General features: G+C 51.2%; 1 protein-coding gene across 7 annotated transcripts in view; it reads left to right on the top strand.

The window, feature by feature from the left end:
* Positions 1-21,409, top strand: part of MVB12B (multivesicular body subunit 12B) — a 211,581-nt gene that overhangs the window by 146,677 nt on the left and 43,495 nt on the right. For 5 of the 7 annotated variants that reach the window (XR_005203477.1, XM_037745932.1, XM_017549134.2 and 2 more), the window contains exons 8-9: positions 10,879-10,934; positions 13,468-13,527. Coding sequence is in view for 6 of the 7 variants with exons in the window: in XM_037745932.1 (XP_037601860.1) it covers positions 10,879-10,934; positions 13,468-13,527 (116 nt within the window). In the remaining variant the exon portion in view is untranslated. Of the gene's footprint in view, positions 1-10,878; positions 10,935-13,467; positions 13,528-13,930; positions 19,817-21,409 lie in introns of those variants that run through there. The other 2 variants (XM_017549131.2, XM_037745931.1) reach the window with 1 other exon arrangement.

The raw sequence follows: 21,409 nt of genomic DNA, 5'->3' as shown, positions 1-21,409 counted from the left end.
TGTTGTGTGTTGAGTTTCTCATGGGTGTGGAATGTGGGGCAGCTGCCTTCCCTCTGTGCTCCCGTAGCTTTCAGAGAACCGCCCTGGACCTGGATGAGGTTCTGCAGCCCATACTGGGCCCTGGAGGGATGGACTATCCTGAAGGAGGAGGTGGGCAGGCTGGTGGCTCTAGATTCCTCCCAGGACACTGGAGATGCAGAGGGATGAAGCAGGCCCCTTGATTATAGTATTCTGTGTAGAAACGGAGAGCCTGGAAGGAGGCCGTGTGTGTGTGTGTGTGTGTGTGTGTGTGTGTGTGTGTGTGTGTGTATGTGTGTATACACGCACGCTTATGCCAAATAGAACCTCAGAGAATGTTTGTTTGTGTTGTGAGGCACCTCAGGCTTAGGGACCCAGTGAGTTACTCCTTGGCAAACACCGCTTCCATCCCTCCAAACGTCTTTGGATCGAGTCTCACAGCCCCTGGATTACATAATTTAATATGGCTGCACGTATGTTCTTATGTGAAAGCAGGTAGAAGGGGTCAACTGTGAAAGTATATTTTCCTCTGTACAGCAGTAATACTAACGCTAATACGAACAGCTAACAGTCACTGAGCAGTTACTTTGTACCTAGGGCTTTATGTGTTTATCTTGTTTGAATGTCACTGCAGTCCAGGTACTATTATTTTCTCTCTTCTACAGCTGAGGAAAGAGAGGCTCAGAGAGATTAAACACTTGCCTTAAATTACAGAACTAGTCAGAGGTAGGGCCTGTTCTGAACTCATTTCCTGCAGAAACAGTCAGCTGCTTTCCACACAAAACGGCAGCCATGCCCCCATTTTCTGAGTAGCTGCTGTGGTCGGGCTGTTCTTTCCCGTTGCTATCTGGTCCCTCGGCGGTGCCGCAGAGTGGGTACGATTATCCTCGTCTGACAGACGAAAATCTGACTTGGAGGCTAAGTGACTTGCCCAAAGCCACACGGCTAACAAGCGCAGGGCCCGGTTCGGCGCTCACATGTGTCCGACTCCAGTGCCTGTGCCCCTTCCTCCCGAGCTGCCTCTCACGCAGGGGCTGATAAATCACTCCTTTTGGCTTATGAATAACATGGCAAAACAAATTGCTTTGGGGTTCTAGAAGGAAGTTGTTGGCCCTGTGTAAACTCAATTGGAATGTCACTGAGCAGACAGCTCTGGAGGCGTCTACAAATATCTTCCAAGGAATATCCCCAAAGTGAAATCACCAAGAAAGCACAACAGGCTCCGTGTTTTGGTTTGCAAATGAGTGTTGAGAAATGGCCTTGAGATCTTGAGTTGCTGGCATTTTTCCCATCACAAATTGTAAAGGACTTTTGAAACACCACAGGAAAGGGGAAAGAAAGGCTTGGGGTTGCTGATTATTTACAGATCCAAGCCCCGAGCAGGTACACAGAACTAAAGGCCTCCCACCACTCCAATTGCATTGAATTTTATTCTGAAAATGACTGCCTGCCAGTAAGCCACACTGTTCACCATCATCTCTGCAAGTACTTCGAGGTCCTATTACCCAAGTTCACTTAACACCACTCGACAACTTTAAGCAGATAACAATTGACATGCTGGTATCGGAGTCTCTTTTTTATTTTTATTTTTACATTTTTACCACATGACTTTCTGACTCTCTTTATCAAGCATGTTGAAATCAATCCATGTGTTGACTGGAGCATTTCCTTATCCCTTCAGCACATTGACACGTTGGGGAGGGACAAGGATTGGCAGCTCTGAGCAACTAGGTATTCCAGGGTGGTGGGTGGTCCTGAGTCCGGAGCCCTTGGGAGTTGGTCAGTGGTGGGTTTCTGTTGAGCCTGCAGAAGTCTGAGGCGTGTGTTTGGAGGGGAGAACGAAGGGATGGCTCTGGAGGACTGCCTTGGCAGGTAAAATTATAGTTCCCCTACGAAGGGAGGATGCAGGAGCTGTAATCCCATCTCGTTGCCAGGCAAAGTTCCTACAGATTCATGGCAGAGCTGTCTGTGCAAGCAGCAATCCAATTTTATGTCCAAACAAATGCAGCATGCAGATTGGACTGACTGCTTCTCCAAGAATAGCAAAGACAGGCATTCAGGTCAGCTGGCAAAAAAAAAAAAAAACCCACCACCCCTTTTCCCTTCTTTAAAATAGGGGGTGGGATTAATACAGTAGCAGATTAGAGCTTTATTTGTTTAAACCTTGCGGAATCTGTAAGCATTCACAATCCCCTTGACTTGTAGTGCCTGATTGTAAAAAGAACAGTTGAACGAGCTGATTGTTTTCTGGTTTTTTTCTTTAATGTATTTTACAAACACTCTGGTGACAGGCCTGACACGCTGATTTCTATGTACTCGCACTTCAGTGTGGGATTACAGCATTAATAACAGAGTTCCATGCATCATGCCATTTTTAAGCATGATCGTTATGATAAAGGGCATATACTTAATTACAGGCCTGCTTAATTACAGCTCTGTTGAAGCTCGTTTGTTTAGGAGAATGCTAATTGTGCCACAGAGCCTGAGGCACATCCTTGCTTTCATCTGCTGGAGGTAGCTCGATGCTGTGGATCAGCATTTTGTTAAAACTGCCACCAAAAATAATAAAAATTAAAAAAAAAAAAAACTAGAAGAAGAAGAAAGCACTGGCCTGGTACTGAAAGGAAACCTGCCCAGCAGCACATGGCTTTTGGTGAGAGCAGAAGCCAGGGTTAGCTGACCAGGCCTCCTTCCTCAGCGGGCGCTTTACCTTCTGTTGTCTTATTTCATTTTTCTTCACCCTCACTGCAGCCTGCTGAGAGAGCTGTAGTATTATGCCCACCTTACAGACAGGGCAAGTAAGGCTCAGAGAGGCGGGGTGGCCTGTGCGCAGCCACACATCTGCACCTGCAGAGCTACGGTGAAAACCCAGGTCTGCCAAGCTCCAAGCCCCTCCTTCCCTGCCACAGCCCGCCATAGCCCCAGTGCACGTTACACTCTGGGTTTGACTCCTAGCTCCAGCCCAGCCTCATAACTCCTCTAAGCCTTGCAAGTGGTGTATTAGCTCATTCTTGCATTACTATAAAGAAATACCTGAGGCTGGGTAATTTATAAGAAAAGAAGTTTAATTGACTCATGGTTCTGCAGGCTGCACAGGAAACATGGCAGCATCTGCTTCTGGGGAGACCTCAGGAAGCTTCCAGTCATGGTGGAGGCAAATCCAGGACAGGCTCCTCTCATGGCCAGAGCAGGAACAAGAGAGGGAAAGAGGGGAAGGTGCCACGCACCTCAACCAGATCTCACGAGAACTCACTCACTGTCACAAGGACAGCACCAAGGGGATGCTGTTGAACCATCCACAAGAAATCCTCTCCCCCATGATCCAGTCATCACCCCTCAGGCCCCTCCTCCGATACCGGAGATTACAGCCGAACATGAGATTTGGGTGTGGACACAGAATCAAACCACATCAGGTGGTAATGTTGAAGCTCGAATTATTTGATGCACATTCGCATCCTTGTGTGTGGCAGTAAGCATGGGTTTTCTTTCCTTTTCTATTCTGTAGAACTGGGCTAGGGGAGAATTTCTTTACCTCCCAGATTTGTTGGTGGTCGGAGGCTTTGTCATGGACCCCGCATGGTTTGTTAGGGGTTGAAGGGGGCTTTATCATGTCCTTTTTCTCCCAAGGAAAGGGCAGGTACTGTCCCTGCGTCTGGGTTGTGACTGCAGACTGGTCAGGCAGTGTTGGCAGGAGAAGCCCCATCCCAGCCCTTAGGCTTCGTGGAAGGGACAGGTCAGGGGTGAAAGGGTTCACCCTGAACATGTGTCTCTGTCGTCAGCTCTTCACACAGCATGTCACTCTGCATGGTACTCAGAAATAGACTAAATACTGGAACACCACAGTCTCTCTGCTCTAAAAGAATAGCAAAGACAAAATGCTGGTTTCAGCAAGGGAAAAAGAAAGGAAGGAAGTAAATGTGGCTCCCCAGGAGAAGCCAGGACAGAGATGATTCATGAACATTCTTTTGGAATGCATGAAGCATGCATGCCGTTGATTTTAAGAATTATGTTTAGCAAACCTCTAGATATTTTAAAATATGAAAAGGCTGCCCAGATGAGAGGAGACATGGATGTTATGGAATTAAGAGGGGATTTAGTGGTCCCACAGATCAGCTTTCTACCCAACACACAAAACCCCTCCTTAGCTCCCCAGCAAGTCGCTGTCTGTGTCTAGCCCCTTATGCTGTGACCACCACGAAAACATGTGCAGACATTTGATTTTGTTCACCTCAAGGCTTCTCTTATCTGAACCCCCACTTTGGCTGCAGTTCTTATGTGCTGGACACCATCCCAGTCTCTCGGGGTGCTGGGCAGGGTGTGCTAGGATGAACAGAAATGCACAGGATTGAGCAGAAATTGACAGGATTGTGCCTTCCTGGGCCATTGAACGTGATGGCTGCTCCTCCTTCCCTTGTGTTGTCTGGCCTCAGATTCCCTCATCACCCTGGCCTCCTGGAAAGCCCCAAGGATGGCCTCTGGGAAGGTAGTCCTGGCTCTGAGCGCCCCATTCAAGATCCAAGCAGACCAAGGTGAATGACCCCCTGCCTGGGCACTGGGACTGTGGCACTGTAACCTTATGATGCTTTTATTTTTATTATTATTATTTTTTTTTTTTTTGAGACAGAGTCTTGCTCTGTCACCAGGCTGGAGTGCAGTGGCGCAACCTAGGCTCACTGCAACCTCTGCCTCCTGGGTTCAAGCAATTCTTCTGCCTCAGCCTCCCAAGTAGCTGGGACCAGAGGCGTGTGCCACCATGCCTGGCTAATTTTTGTATTTTTAGTAGAGACGGGGTTTCACCATGTTGGCCAGGATGGTCTCAATCTCTTGACCTCGTGATCCACCCACCTCGGCCTCCCAAAGTGCTGGGATTACAGGTGTGAGCCACCATGCCCGGATGATGCTTTTAAATAGTCAGATCACGTTACTGACTTACTCAACTACAGCCGCCTTCTTTCCTGTCTCCCCGCCTCTTCCTGTCTTCCTGTCTCCACGTCTCTTTCATTCCATCCTACACAGTTGGGTGTTTGGGCCTGCACTGTGGAACTCTTCCTGGGTCTCTCGTGAACTCCTTCCATTACATTTGGCCCATGATGGCAACTTTTTGAGACCTGATTGGTTTTCACTCTGTTATCTAGTGTATAGGCTGCCCACCTCGGCTTCCCGTCAGGAGTGCATTAGATGTGCATACCATGTGTGCTTTTGTTTGAGTCATTGATCATGCCCTGGGCATCCTTCATGGGGGTCGCTCAATGTTAGCATCAGTCTCTTAATCAGCTTCTTGAATGTGTAGTTCAACCAGTTATGGACTCTGCTAACCTCCACAGTAGCCAGCAGTATTTATCCAGCTTGTCTACATGGATAACATGAGAAATTTTGTCAGATGCTTTGTTGAAATCCATATTCTTTCAGCCTGCCTTCATCTTTGCTATACTAGATTTTCTAAACTGGGATTTGGCAGGCAGATGATCTGCTTAGCAGAGTCTCGCTGGTCCTGGTGGCACTTGCTTCTCTTTGGAACCTCCCTGTGCTGGTGCGAGAGCCCTACTCCTCTTGACCTAGCTCTCACTGCGAGCTTCAGCCCATGGGATCCTATCACCTCCTCTCTTTCCTCTGACTTTGTCAAAATATGTTTTCTAGGCCAGTTGTGCTGGCTCACGCCTGTAATCCCAACACTTTGGGAAGTTGAGGTAGAAAGGTCGCTTGAGGCCCGAAGTTCAAGACCAGCCTGGACAACATAATGAGACCCCCATCTCTACAAAAAATGAACGTCTGTTTTCTTGAAGAACACAGGGAGCATCTGACTACGCCCCTCCTTCTGTCGCGAACTCACTGACAGTGGTGGTCTGTCCTGTTGTTTTGACCCAACAGCTCTCCTTGCAGTCAGGATTAGATCCGAGCCGGTCTCCTCATCTCCTCTGCCGCTGGCCCAGTCAGGGGCATGTGGGCTGAGTGGGGAGTGAGGCCGCCAGAGTCCTGAGGGCCCCCTTGCTGCTGCTTCTTGCTCCTCAGGCATTTCAGGAATGGTCTTCCTTTCCTCCCAGTGACTGCCATGGGCATCCCGCAGTGATCTCACTTCTCACCTTTGCCTCCTCACTATGGTGTTACCGCTGGGCCTGCCTGAGGGCCAGAAGGTGCCCTCACCCAGACATCTTGACGCCTTCACATGGGCCAGGTTGGCCATGGGCCCCACCAACTCCCAGGGTGCCCCAGAAGGTCTGGGAGGGCAGGTGTGGGGAGGGCCTGCAGACAAACCCAGAGTGCCTCAGAGGGACTTCAGGGCCCACTGGGAGACAGGGTGAGCACCCTGGCCACTCCCTGCTGTCTCTCAGTGGCTAAGGGAGGGCCTCGTCCTAATCATATGTGGGTGTGTGTATGCATATATACATGTATACACATATAATGGAAATATATAATTTATATCTTATATACAAAATATAAATCTACAATCTATGTAAAAGCATATTTTTACATAATATATGTGATATATATATTTGTGTGTTAGGCTGTTCTTAAGTTGTTATAAAGGAATACCTGAGACTGGGTCATTGATAAAGAACAGAGATTTAATTGGCTCTTGGCCCACAGTTCTGCAGGCTGTGCAGGAAGCATGGCACTGGCATCTGCTTCTCAGGAGGCCCCAGGAAGCTTCCAATCATGGTGGAAGGGAGCAGGTGGATCACATGGCCAGAGCAGGAGTGAGAGCGAGGGCGGGGGGAGGAGCCACACACTTAACCAGATCTTGTGAGAATCACTCACTACCGCGAGAACAGCACCAAGCCATGAGGGATTCTCTCCCATGACCCAGACACCTCCCATAGGTCCCATCTCCAACACTGGGGATTACATTTCAACATGAGACTTGTCAGGAACATATATCTAAACTATGTCTATATATATACAAAAATGCTATTATTGTTGATATGTTTTACAAGTGTATCATCCATTTTCATACTGCTATGAAGAAATACCCAAGACTGCATAATTTATAAAGAAAAAGAGGTATAATGGACTCACATGGCTGGGAAGACTTCACAATCATGGCAGAAGGCAAAGGAGGAGCAAAGGCACGTCTTACATGGCAGCAGGCAAGAGAGCCTGTGCAGGGGAACTGCCCTTTAGAAAACCATCAGATCTCCTGAGACTTACTATCATGAGAATAGCATGGCAAAAAACCCACCCCCATGATTCAATTACCTCCCACTGGGCCCCTCCCACAACTTGTGGGGATTATAGGAGCTACAATTCAAGATGATATTTGGGTGGGGACACAGCCAAATCCCATCAACAAGTTACTTTTTTCTCCTCAATTTGTATTTAAAGCCCTCAACTCAGAGCAGCCAGACTGGGCAAACCCATTCTTCCTCGTCTCTGCTGACTAGTGAGGCAGGAGCAGAGCATGGCAGGAGGCCCAGCTACTGCGGTCAGAAAGCCAGGCTTACCGGACCACCTGTGTTTCTAGATCCTTCTCTTTCAAAGACACGACCATCAGTTTGAAGGAGAAACACATTCCTTGTGGGAGCAGAGAGAAACTGCTTAATGGGTGAGGGGTTTGGCTTTGGAGCGATGGAAATGTTTTGGAACTAGGTGGAGGTGGTGATCGCACACCATTGTGAATGTTCTAAACGCCTCTGAATTGTTCACTTTAAAATGGTTAATTTTATATGAATTTTTAAAGACACTTCCCTCCCTGCTTAGATCTTCCCGGTTCCTAGAAGTGATTCCCGGGCTTCTTCCATCCATGGCTTTCATCTCCAGCAGCAGCAGGTGGGAGTCGCGGTGAGCAGAGTCCCCAGGTCCTGAGAGAGGGTAGGCTCGTGCCCCAGGCTGAAGCCCCCTACCCAGTTCCACAGCAGCCCTTCCTGTCCAGCACAGCCCATGAGCCCCTGCCAGGCCCTGCCCCTGGTCTGAGAACCTGAGATGCAGAGGTGACTCGGACATGGAAAGGAGACACAGGCCTGGTCAGATCCCAGGGAGGGCCTCAGGGAAGTTGCGCTGCAGGGGAGGCGCTCAGAAGACTGGGAAGGACAGCCAGGGCGCAAGCATAGGGGAAGAAAGGGGATGGGCAGGACAGAAAGAAGGTCAGGTGCAAGGGGCAGGGCCTTCAATGCCAGTCAAGACCCTGTCTTGGAAATCCTGACCTTCTCTGTCCTTTGGAGGCACAGGCAGTACTGACAGCGTCTGACCAGGGAGGCCCCTCATGGGCAGAGCCCCCCTTCCCCTCTGCTGTCCCCAGTACTTCCCAGCTCCCTCAGTTCTTAGTGTCATCAGGTCTGTGCACATCACCGTCCCACCTTTTAAACACATAGGTTCCCTAGACATACGGTGACATGTAGGTAGAAACAACTGTCACCAGTGAGAGGCAGTTCTTCACCCCCAAATACTAATAAGGTCTTTAAAACATCAGAGGCAGAAAGCCTGGGGGGTGACTGGCACGTGCGTTCTGCAGGGGAATAAGGAAGCAGTGGTCTCCAGCTTGCTGGTGTGTGCAGAGGCTCAGCTCGCTGAGAAACCCCCCCAGCGTTCGGACCTGTGCTTGTGAGCACTCACGATTTCCAGGGCCTGTGCGCAGTGCCTGGGTGTGCAGGGAAGACTCTGCTGTGGTCCCTGCTGTCTGTCTAGCAGGCAAGAGAAGCTGTGGAAGAGGTGGGTGTGTGCAGAGAGCGGGAATTGAGGACCGTGACAGGTGGAAACAGTGGGCTTCAGGACTTCAGTGGGGAGGTCAAGTAGCCTGTACTATCTAGAGCTTTGGGGTCACTACCTGTGTGACCCCAGCAAGCACTGACTTCTCAGAGCCTCTGCTTCCCAGTCTCTAAAATGATCAGAAGTGTTAGGAGTTCCTGGCCCCTCTCAGCAGCAGCGGGAAGGGCAAGGAAGTCGGGTAGCGTGTGGGGGCAGCGTCGGGCAGGCGGTGATGGAGGCTGGTACACTTCTTCCTGGATATCGGTGGGACTGGGCTCGGCCCCTCCCTAGAAGGCTTTGTGGCTCTTCAAGGCTCCTTTATTCACGGCTGAACTTTTTCATCTGTGAAGCAGCACACTTGCGTAGGTGCTCAGAGTTCACGCACAGGTCCGAATGCATGATACACTGAATGAGATTGTTTGGGGCTTTTCCTGTGCCCCGCTTTCTGAGGAAGTGTCGCCCTGTTAGGGCCCTTTATCCAGTCTCTTCCCACAGCTCACAGCAGGTTGCCGGCACCACCTGAGATGGAGAAGGCCTCTGACCAGGAGTCTCTGAGTCCAACAGCCACACTGGACAGCGGCCCTTCCAAGCAAGCAGGGCTCAGGGAGGGCAGCGGCTGTAGTCAGCTGTGCCGTTTCTTCTTCATGCTGACCTAAGAACGTTTCGTTTCTTTCCTTCCCTAAAATAAGTGTGAACATAGCTTTGTTAGGTTTTATTTCTGTATGAACATAGCACGAGCCGTTCGTCTTCTCCTGCTGACTGGGGAGGATCTGTCCCAGGTTCCTTTTCCTCCTCTCATGTCCTTGCCCCCTGCTTTGCTGCTTTCCGCTTCTGCTACTCTCCTTTGTTAGGACTGAAAAAAAAAATGACCACTTAGGTTCCAGAGAAGTCATTCCAGGAGACAATGGGGGGAGCAAAGATTGTCGCTCCCGGAAGCCCACTCACCAAGGCTTCTACTCTGCTCACTCCGTTCTCCCTGAAACCAGAGTAGAAGGGTACCTCAGGGTACAGCCACCCCTGACTACGGGGCTCCCCGTCCCTGCACCACAACCAGGTCCTGCACTGCGGCGGCCAAATTGGGCCCCTGTGGGTTCCCAACTCCACCCAGCCCTGAGGAAGCAGCCAGCACTGGAGAGGCCCGCCACTGTCCCAGCAGCTGCGTGGCCACCGCATTGGCACTGAAAGTGCCTGCATCATGCCTCGTCCAGTGTGACCTGATCCTTGGCATGGCAGGATTTCCAGTCCTGGTGTGGCACCAGAGTCCTCCTCTCTGAGGTTATAATTCGTAGAGGAGCACTCACTCATAGAGGCACACCCTGGGTCGTTTTTGTGTGCTTTTGACAGCGATGCCCTGGGGCAGGGTGGAGGGAGGGGCGGCTACAGAAAAGAAACCGTGCCTCAGAACCACGGCCCTGGACCCCTGGTTTTTCCATTCACTCCATCCTGTTCCATGCTCTTTCTCTCACATCCTGTTAAAATTGAGTGCACTGGTGAGCCTGGAGTAAGCCCTCGACGCCCTGGGTCTGAGTGACTGAGAGCGACAGTGACTGTCGCCCCCACCTGCCAAGCACCCACTCTGTGCAGCGCCGGCCCGGTGCCCCACACACTCCACTTCCGATGCGCAGGCACCCTGGCGTGTAGGCGGCGCCGCCTTTGTCAGTGTAACTTCAGTTGCTCATCTGCAGTCACCAGCTGGGATTCAAACCCAGCCAGTCTGACTCCTGAACTCCTCTTTCCTCCCACTCAGACTTTCCCACCTTAGAGAATGTCTAATGCACGTGCTCACTGCTTCGTCTCCGCACAGCCTATCCCTGCCAGCTCTGTGTCACCTTCATTCGGCTGCCAGCCCCTGGTGACTTCCCAGTTACAGATCAGAGAGCAGACTCCAGGGTGGAGAGTGGGGGTTCTAGACCAGCCCCTCTCAGCTCCTAGAGCTCTTGTCTACACAACTGCCTGGTGCTCAGGGTGTGATGAGGCACCTGCCTCTCTCAGTAGGTTGTATGTCCCGGCAGCAGGGGTGGGACCTGTCCTCTCCCATAGCTCCCGCACACCTGTGCTGGGTGTCACCTGGCTCCGTCCTGTGACACATTCATATTCTCTGTGTCGATGTCTTCAGTTGCTGGACATCTAAATGCCATCCTCAATACCTTTAATGCCATCCTTTTTTTTCTTCCTTTGCAGCAATGGATGGTGTGCCTTTCATGATTTCAGAGAAGTTTTCTTGTGTTCCAGAAAGTGTAAGTTTTATGCATGATTGCCCTTCCCCTTTGCCACCCTCAGCTTGAGGTCCCTGCATCCTGATTTACATGGCACGCAGGGCTGTTCTGGCGGCACTCACGCTCCCTCCCCGGAATCTTGTCAGCCTGCATGTCCTCTCTCCTGCTGGAAGCTGAACCCCACAGCCCCGTGACAGTGACTCCCGAGGTTGGGGGTGGGCCATGTGCATCTCTGGCCCTATCAGCCAGCACCCCATGTAGTAGATGTTTCAGAAATGAAGAAAGCAACAGCTGAGGGATGGGAAAGGAGCAGGAGGCTGTCAGACAAGCTCGGGAGGCTGTGGAGCCGAGCCTTTTCCCTGCCGCATGTGATTAACTCGACCTGAGCTTCCCCGTTTGTGAATGTTCTTTGTCTCCCAAGTCCAACTTAGTATATTTTGTTCTTATTTGAGGATGACAGTTTCCTGTCGAAAGGAGGCTTCCTTATTTTCCCACTGTCATGGCTGCATCCCACCCTCTGACATGGGGGTGCCATGCACATGTGGTGCCTCTAGCCATGGTCTCCTGCCCACATCAGGCAGCGTGGACCTCACCCTCCACATCCACACTCTCACGCAGGCCAGGCCCACGCCACCTTTTTGTCAGAGGGACCGAGTGAGCTGGCTGGGACCGTGAGGGGCGCCCATCCTGCTTGGCAGTGGGGTCTCTGTACCAGGCCACAGGCTCTGCCTGGCACTGCTAGGGTCAGCCCTCCGATGGCGCCAGCCCCCAAGGTGGCAGTGGCCCCCTCCCAGCCCTGCAGGCTTGGCCCACGCTGGCTCAGAAAACCCGTTTCTGGTTTTGATCCTTTCTGCAGAAGTTGGCCTTGAGCAGCTAATAAACGTGAAGGCCCCAGCTTGGGCACAGCTAAAGAATCCTTCAGTGTTTTTCTTGGATCCAGCTTAAAAACCACCCGGCTTGCGATTTGACCTGCTCTGTAGTTTCCATTTTCGTGAAATAGAATAGGCCTCCTCTGAACCCTTCTGGTAAGCAGCTTAATCTTGAAAAATGCTTGTGACGTGCGGAGCTCCAGGAACTTCAGCCGACTCCACGGGGCCGCGTTGCCATGGCGACGCTGGCGCCTCTCCCGCCGTTCCCTGGGAGAGGCTGCTCTGTCCTTTGCACCAGCTCCAGTTGGGAGAGTTTAGCGGGGTGGTTAGAGCCTAATGGCACAGCAGCTGCACCTCTGCTGGGTCCCAGGCATTGCGGGCAGGCGGCCCCACTCTCGAGCCCCTCGGGCTGGCAGCACAGACAGCACCACACTGTTCCGTGGCTGCCGGCAGAGCAGCCGCGAGCGGAGTGTCTGACTCGGTGGCCCCGTCCCAAGACCGCCCTCGCGAATGTGCTGCTGCCGCCTGGCCAGGACTCCAAGGCCACAGACAACCAAGCCCAATGCCCTGCGCTCCCCACTCTTCTCAGTGCAGCGCCCTGCAGCCCCCGCCAGGGGTGCCGCCGCTTTCAATGGGCGAGGAAATGAGGAAGGGATTTAATTCGTGGCTGCATCGCGAGGAGGCGAGGAGGCTAGTTTTGAGTCTGGGTCCTCGGACTCCAGAGCCAGCCTCACAGGAGATCCCTGCTGGCTTGGCGGAGATTCCAGCTCCACTCCCACCCCTGGCTACCGCCCTTCAGGACCCTGAGGGCCGCAGGGTTCTGTCAAAGGCCTTCATTCTTAGCCTGGGCCCCAGGAGGCTACGCCAGGGACCTGGAGTATACAGAACACTCGTGTGCCCAGCAGGGACTCTCAGACCAGGAGCCACGTGGACTGGGTGCCCTCTGCCCTCGGAGCCTTTGAGTCCAGGCTTCTGTGGGCCTCCTGCTCACTCACCGCCATGTGTCTTTGATTTTTCATGCTGTCTGTTGAAAAGCCAGCATTTTTTTTAAGTCTCTAATCTTCATGAAAGTATAAAAACTCTCATTAAAATGCAGTGTTATCATTTTTACCACATTGATTTCTCAAATGGTCATTGATGGGCAGTTGTTTCATTTACCTGGCATTTCTGAAGACCTGGAATCCGCCCCAGCTCCTGCCCTGGATTCCCCCTGAGGACCTCCTCCTCCCTGGAGTCCCTTAGACCTCCTGCCTTACCCAGACACAGTGGCTGGGTGGCCTCCGGGGAGAACTTGGGCACCTGCGGTTTACAGCTGCAGTGAGAAAGAGCAAACCTTGCCTGTGTGTTCTGCTGGCAGGGGGTGAAGAGGGGAAAAGCGGGCTAGCCACAGCCAGTCCTCCAGGAGACCTGGGCCCTGCCAAGTGCCACAGACAACAACTAGGCAGAGGTCCTGCAGCACAGGGGTTGGCACCTCGAGGGCCACATTCCTGCTGCAGGCCTTCATAACTCCTCCTGCTACCCCCACGCATGACTGAGAGTCCCACTGACGGTCTTCCTGTAGAAAGTGGGTGGGGAAACGCTGGATCACACCATGGTTGGAGATGTTGCCATTGCCATGCATAAAAGTACGTGTGGGAGGAGCATTTTCCAGCCATTTAAATGGGTGACTTCATCTGTGTTTTCAGATGCAGCCCTTTGATCTCCTGGGAATCACCATCAAATCTCTAGCAGAAATTGAAAAAGAGGTAAGCAAGCCATCGGGGAGGGGAGGTCTGGGCCATTGCCCACACTCCGGGGTCTCTCGTGTTCCCCTAGGGATCCACTCCAGGGGAGGGACAGGTAGAAGCGTCCCTTTCTCTTCTGAGGAAAACACTTTCGTTTCACTGAAATGTGTGTCTTAGATAAAGTAGCTCAATTCTAATGTATTTCCTGCTTCCAGTCAAATATGACCCACAGCTTGTCTTGTCTAAGTCAGAAGGTTTTACATAACAGACAGAGCCGTCAGTTCTCCTTTCTGAAAAGGAGTCTCAGCTTTGGGACGGTGTAGGTTGGAGGACAGGCACCAGGTCGACTTTTCTTCCTCTGTTTCCTTTATTATTTGCCACCAGGAGGGGTTTTGGGAAATGACCGAGCCTCTCCACAATTTAGGGGCGTGTCAGGGTACCTTCCGCCGTGCTTCCTAAGCTGGAATGCATCTGGCAGCCTGGTTCCAAACAGTGCGCACCGTTTCCTCATAAAAAAGAAAGCAAGCTGGGACTGGTGTACGGATGACAACTCTGAGGAAAGGGGGTTGAGATGATGGAATCAAACTGGAGTCAGACCACCGGGGCCTCCTGTTTCCCTAAGACAGCACAGGGCGTGTGGCTTCCCTTCTGCAGAGCGGGTCACACGCCACTGGCAGCCGTCCTCCAAGAGAAGCATTCATCTCAAAGATGGAGATGGTAGAACCATTTCAATATTCTCCGTTCCTTGGGGTTTTCTCCTGTGTACCCAGCTAGCAGAAGCAGGCTGCATTACTGAAAGATGGCTGAAATCAAGCAAAATTGAATCAATGTAGTACAACAAATTTCTAAACCTGTCATAGCAAAAATAAGACAAAAAAGTCCCCCTTTGTCCTCGATTTTCGGTATATCACAAAAACCAACCTGATTGTCATATATAGATTTTTTTTCTTTTTTTCTTGATTACGTGGGGAAAAAAATGGCTGGCTACAACATTAGAAACAAAGGTGTGCCTAGAATTTCGTGTCTGCCTTTCTCAAAGCAAGGGAGCCCACAGGGCCCTGCGTGGGGGGCATCCCAGGGAATGTGGGGAAAGCCTCAGAAGGGCTGCTGCTGCCACAGGTGTTCTCCAGGGCAGCGGCCACACTGATATACCCCGGACCAGCCCCCCTCCACCACAGACAGGGGCAGGTCACTTCCCCACCGTTTGCCATGGGATTGCAGCAGAGCCTGTCTCACAGGTGCTCTATGATGCCAGCTGGATGCAGGTGTGATGTGCTGGCAACACGGGCCCCAGCATCCCGCCATCTCCCCTCCCGTTCTGCTTGGGCTGCCTGTGGGCCTCACAGTGGCACTGTTTAAGCACCTGCCGTGTGCTCAGCTTGGGGCCTGAGGCTTTACATACATGATCACTGGCTCCCACCCCAGGCCTCATTCCTCCGTATGTCATGGGTCAAAATTGAGACTCTGAGATGAGGAGTAACTGGCCTAAGACGAAATGGAGACCCAGTTTGCTGTGCTCCAAATCCTCTCCACTGTGACGAAAAGAGGCAGCTCTGTGTCCCTCCAAGGGGGCTCTCTAGGCCGATGGGGACAGTGGGATCTGGGAGGCCAGTCAACCTGGTTCCCAACCCTGGGTGGGCCTTTGAGGTACTGGGGTAGGGTGAGGTGGGTGAGGGTCCCAGTGTGGGGCCCAGGGCGAGTGGTGGGAACCCTGTAAACTTTCATTCCCTTTCCCACTCTAAGGACTGAAATCTGCGTTTCATTACAGTGTAGTGTCACAGTGTGGCCACCCCCAGGAGATGCAGAGCCAGGGTGGAGATGCACTCTGGAGTCAGTGCCTGGCTAGAATCTCAGATCTTCCACTGACTTTTCTGAGCTGATGTTTCTTTTTATACACAATCAGGATAGTAATAAAAGTGCTTAGTCCAGAATCTATGTGGGTTTAACTGAGAAGGTCCAGTGAATGATGGCCTGAACCAGTGCCTGCCTCAGTGGCTGCTGGCTGCCACCTGATCACAGCCACCACCATCACCATCATTACCATTCTCCTTGTCCACAGAGAAGGACATGAGTCAGCACAGGCCCACCCATTCCACCATCCCGCTGCTCTGTTGCTGGGGCCGAAGCGCCATCCCTGTGGACCAAGGCCAGCTGTGTTTTATGGGTTTAGTGGCAGGTTAAAAAAACAGGCCTGGCCCAGGTGCGATGGCTCATGCCTGTAATTCCAGCACTTTGGAAAGCTGAGGCAGGCAGATCATATGAGGCCAGGAGTTTGAGACCAGCCTGGCCAACATGATAAAACCCCATCTCTACTAAAAATACCCCCAAAAAAGTAGCCGTATGTAGTGGCACTTAGCCAGGTGTGGTGGTGCACACCTGTAGTCCCAGCTGCTCGGGAGGCTGAGGCAGGCAAATCTCTTGGGCCGGGGAGGTGGAGGTTGCAGTGAGCCGAGATCGCATCATTGCACTGCAGCCTGGGGGACAGAGCGAGACTCCGTCTCAAAAACAAACAAAAAAACAGGTCTGTATTTGCTATTGAAGTAAATTAAAGTCAATGTAAAGAAATGTAGGGAATGGGGAGAGATTAGAACCTTAAACAGGTTGGAAAACCATAACAAGTATCTCTGTAGTCAAGAGCACCACAGAGTTTTTATTTAACCTGAGGATTTAAAAGTTCCTTTTACCAGCCATTTGCCTGCTCGTGCTGCTGATGTCCACACACTCGGGCCAACTGGCTCCTTCCGCGGTGCTGACTGAAGCTTTTCCCCAAAAATAAACCTGAAGTTGCTTGTTTTAGCCACTGATCTCGGCATTGCTCGTGGGAGTTGGAGGCCCAAGGAGAAGTGGTGCCCGGAGCCAGGGCGACTGGCTGTCACTCCTGGGCTCTGCGTGTTTGGCCCTGGAGCGGGCTGGGTGTCCCCTGGGTCGGGGTGAGTTTGATTTTGTGCTTTCCATTTAGAACAGGTCTGGCTGCCCTTGGTGTGGAGCCTGGGGGTAGAGAAGTCTCTGCTCAGACATTTGCTTTGCTCACTGTAAACCTTTGTATTTTATACCATTAAACAAACAAACAAACAAGAGTGGAGTAAATACAGTGTGAGGCTGCTTTCGGGTTCAGGGGCACAGGCCTGTGCCCGTGCCTCCTGCTCATCCAGAACAGCTCCCCAGGCTCGCATGGATTCCCAAACAGGGTGGAGAGCCCGGCACCCAGGGAGAGCTGCTCCGTGCTGGGCAGGTGCTTCCCTTCGTGACCCCTCCGCACCCATGGAGGAAGTGGGGCCCACCCATTTACAGGAGAAGTCTGGACTCCAGAAGTTAAGCAACCGGCCAGACTCCCACAGCAGCGGCCCAGAGCTGAACAGGGGCCGAGTGTGACCCTGGCTGAATGTGTGATGGTCTTCATCTAGTAAAGAGCAGTCCCACCTTGAGGGGAAACGGAAGTGTGAGCCTGAGGCAGCACTGTCCTGTCAGTCCAGAGCCTTCTGCCTGCATTAACTGTCCTCGCCGGGCCCTGCCTGAGGGAAGTTTCTGAATTGAAGCCCAAGCAAAATTGCCACCATTCAGCTTCAGGGACAGTCACCCTCCAACAAACCCCGTGACCCTGTGCACTCTGAGCATGGAGGTTAGGGCTGTGGGCAGCCACAGGGAGCCCCCCAGAGCCAGTCAAGCAGAGCTGCCCCACCCCCAGCAAGGACACAGATGGCCTGAGCCTGCCAGGCCCACGAACTGCCTGGCATGGATTGACAGGGTGTCACCTGGTTGTGGGTGGGCAGTGTCCCTCAGCCCCAGCATCCTGAGGAGCCCTGGGGAGCGTGCGCTGCTGGGCCCAACAGCCAGGCCACCCGGAGAACAGGAAGGGGAACAAGCCCACTCAAGAACGCTGGTGCCCGCAGGTACCCTTATGGGCTGCGTAGACACAGCCTCCCAGTGTGGATGCCTGGGGTAGGGGACAAATCTGCCATCTAGATTTGGCTCTGGGGCAAGTTCCCAGGCCCCCTCACCCCAAATGGGAGCACAGGCCTGCTCGTCCCAGCACAGCGCACAGCGCACAGCGCAGGGGTCAGGGCACCCAGCAGCTGCCCTGCTTTTCACCAGGGTCTCCACAGGAGTCGTACCTGATGCACTTGGGTGAAGTTTCATGAGAAACGCCCAAGGATGGTCATATTTTAAAGCTAAAATCAATGTATTCGCCATTGAGCAAATTTTGAAGAAAAGGATCTTTGAAAGACAAAACCTCTCGGATGTGCTTCCATGATGGCGTGGGTGGGCGAATGTGAAGGAAGCCGTGATTCACAGAGGAATTCCCACTCGAACACCTGCCAGCTCCCCGTGACAGAGCGGCAGCCTCCTGCCTGGCCCGTGTCTTCCAGCAGCCCTGTGTTCCTGCCTCCTCTGTCACCTCGCACCCAGAGCAGGGGCTTCCTCGTCCTCCCAGGGCTCGTGTATATCAGCCCCAGGCATGAGGAAGTGAATTTAGGTGACCAGGGACTGGCCAGTGGCAGCCTCGTGGCCACAGGGGGCAGTTTTCTGGCCCTGGCCCCATCTGTCCCTGCTCTGCCCTCTCCCCTTCAGTTTGGCTCTGCAGGAGGGCAGTGGGCGACCCAGTGGGGCTGTTGTCCCAGTGAAGCCCTTACGGTTCTCCCTGCTGCCCAGACAAAAGGCTGTCTGTGTCCCAGAGCCTGGAAAGTGTAATTTCGCAGCCAGCACCCATGATGAAGCATCTTCTCTGGGCGTGAGGAGATGGGCGTATAAATATTCTCTGTCTCTGCCGCTCTTTATTTCCCTGGTAAGCAGTTGCCCCATTTCTCCAGCTGATGGATTCCCCATCGCAGCCAGGGTGGGAGCTCCCTGGCTCTGCAGTCCAGGCAGCAGCTTCTAAAATCATCCTCGTGTCTTGGTTACCTGTGTATCCTCCCACCCCCCCCCCCATGATCCTGCCCTGGCCTACCTGGCAGACCTCAGCGTCACAGCCAGGAGGCAGCAGCCTTGGGTATAGGTTTCATGCCGTGTGCATAATTACCGGCAAGCCTTGTGAGAACAGGAGTGAACCACTCCTGCAGTGACAGGGCACCAGGCAGGGGAGAAGTCCGGAGCAACTTCCAGCCCCGTGCACAGCTGTTTCTACCAGCTGCTAACCTCAGCAGAAACCACCATGCTCCCCATTCCCTTCCGGGGGTGCTACCGTCAAAACCTCGGCAGAGGAAGCACTCGTCAGCCTGCCGCACTCCTAGTGGAGCAACAGCCTCCATTTTCATTCGACTTTAAAGCTGAAAGATGAGGGAGGGCCTAATTAGTAAACGGACGCTCTAATATTAATCACCCCCTTAAAATTGACAAGGGAGGCAATTCATTTAACCACTTAATTGCTGCAGGTTTTTATGGGCTGCTGTTTGCAAACATTTAATGAAGAAGTTATAAATCTAAGGGAGCTTACGATTTTAATTTTATACCTAAATATTTTCCTTGTTCTCATGTTTGTAGTCAATCCTCAAGAGTGTAGTCACGTGGAATGTTCTTTAAATGAACATATTTGCTAACTGGCATGATTTCAGTTTTTAAAACATTGGTTCCAGCAATTAGGCATTTTTTTCAGTTCCCAAATGACTAGAGAAATTCGTCTTGATTATAATTGCTCTTAGCCACGCATATCTAATTTGTGTCTTTTTAAGTGTTAATTAGTAAACAGTTTGAGCTGACATCTTTATGTGTTTGTGCGTTGAAAAATGGGGCTTATTGCTTATTTAGCTTGGGGCCGATTCCACTAACATTTACGTCACGACATTGAGGTGGAATTAATGAAAATGCATTTGGCAGCATGAGGTAAAAAGGATCTTTAAATTCAACTTTTAGATGTCCGTGTTGCCTGGGCCTCTGCCAGTCTCTTCAAATATACGAGGTTAGCGTAGATTTGGGACCTGAGTCCAGCAGGAATAAAGTGAGGCAGATTTTTGTATCAATAATGAAATGGCAGCGTCCCAATTTTATAAAAGCAAAATGTACCTATTCCCGCACAATTGTTCATTCTTTCTACTTTGGAAAGCTTTCCTGGTGCTTATTAAATGTTGAAGAATTTTTGTGGCGTGAACGGGTGCAGCCTGAAAATGTGTGATCCCATAGCACCATCTAGTGGTAGGATCTTAAACTGCAGCAGGAAATAAGGTACCTTTTCTCTGCTTATGAGATTCAGCATTTCACCACCCAGAATCCTTGTTATTTCTTTATTTTTCGGTCAGGAAACTGAAATGTTTGGGGAAAAAAAACCTGACTGCCTCAGATATTAGAATTTAGGTAAATAAATAGGAGCCAACCTGTTCTGCTCTCTTTTTTGATGTATTGCTAAAAGAAACAACACTGCCACCCAAATTCCTACAGAGGTGTCCCACTGAGCTAATTCCAGCCCAAAAGAAAGAAACCTAATGAATTGGTGAAGTAGATGGCCTTGCAGAAATCATGAGAGAAGTCTTGGGCTTCTTTTCAAACACAGGATAGAGCTTGGAACCACCGCTTCATAGACCCTGCAAGCGCCTGACCACAGCGTAGGAACCAGTTTTATGCCACAGACAAGATTAATTCTCTTCCCATAAATTGTGGAGGTTCTTTTGCACAGTTTATCATTGTAAGCAACTCCCCTGCCGATCAAAATTGATTTTTTAAATATTTAGTGTTTTCCTGAGTACCAAGGTTGTCCATGTTTATAAAAATGCAGACATTACAGGAGCATGTAAAAGGTGAACCTCCCCCTCCATCCACTCCTGGGGCACGTGCACACATACGCACCCACACACAATGTTCAGCAGGCTCATGCGGTATTGCCACCCGCCACCGGCCTCTGCACTCTAGTGTGTCTTACATGTCTTCGCATGCTGCCTTACAGATCTGCCTTATTCCTTTTAATGACTACATGCTGTTCCCTTTTATGATTATGCCATAATTTATCTAAGGAACCCACTATTGACTGACTTTTGAGGTGTTCCCAATTACTCACCATTACACCGCTGCAATGGATTTCCTTGTGCACGCTCCCTGGCTCCCCTGGGTCTTTCCCTGGAGGAGGATGGATGTTACCAATTGCCTTATGAACACGGCAGGGCTGTTGGAAGTCCCACCAGTGGTGCCTGAGGGGACCTTTCCTCACATCTTTACCCCAGCTAAGACTCACTGGGACCTTAATGTGTCCCTCTGTTTAATTGATTAATCTTTGCTTATTTTGGCCAGGTGCAGTGGCTCATGCCAATAATCCTCACACTTTGGGAGGCCAAGGCGGGAGGATCACTTGGGCCCAGGAGCTTGAAACCAAACTGGACACCATAGCTCGACCCCATCACAATAAAAATAAAAGTAAGCCAGGCGCGGTGGCTCCTGCCTTTATTCCCAGCTACTCAGGAGGAGGCTGAGGTAGGAGGATCACTTGAGCCCAGGAAGTTGAGGCTGCAGTGAGCTATGATTGTGCCACTGCACTCCAGCCTGGGTGACAGAGAGAGACCCTGTCTCTTAAAAAAACAAAAAAATCTTTGATCGTTCTTCAAGTTGAACCCGTCTTCAGATGCTTATGAGCACCATGTCCTCCGCGGAGCCCCTTCCGCTTGCGCCCTGCGCAGTTGCTTTCTATCAGCTTCTGCAGCTTTTGCATCGCTTTTTTAAGCAGTCATTATGTTTTCAAGAAAGCGACCTTTTCTCTCTAAGCTCAAATACACGTACTTTAATCAGTGTCTTTTCACCTTGTAAATGATGTGTTCTGCTATACAAAAGTTTCAAAGTGTTCATGGGCAATTTTGTCTTTGTTTAATTTTGGGGTTGGTGTCATAGTTCGAAGATTATAAAAACATTCACCCCTATTTTCCCTTATGTTATATATTAAAATATTAAATACTTTTCAACTACTTAACCCATCTGAAATTTATTAGAA

Source organism: Cebus imitator, unplaced genomic scaffold (assembly GCF_001604975.1).
Source record: "Cebus imitator isolate Cc_AM_T3 unplaced genomic scaffold, Cebus_imitator-1.0 Scaffold216, whole genome shotgun sequence".
NCBI lineage: Eukaryota > Metazoa > Chordata > Mammalia > Primates > Cebidae > Cebus > Cebus imitator.
Note: the sequence above shows the minus strand (reverse complement) of the source record. Positions and strands in the feature narration are given on the sequence as shown.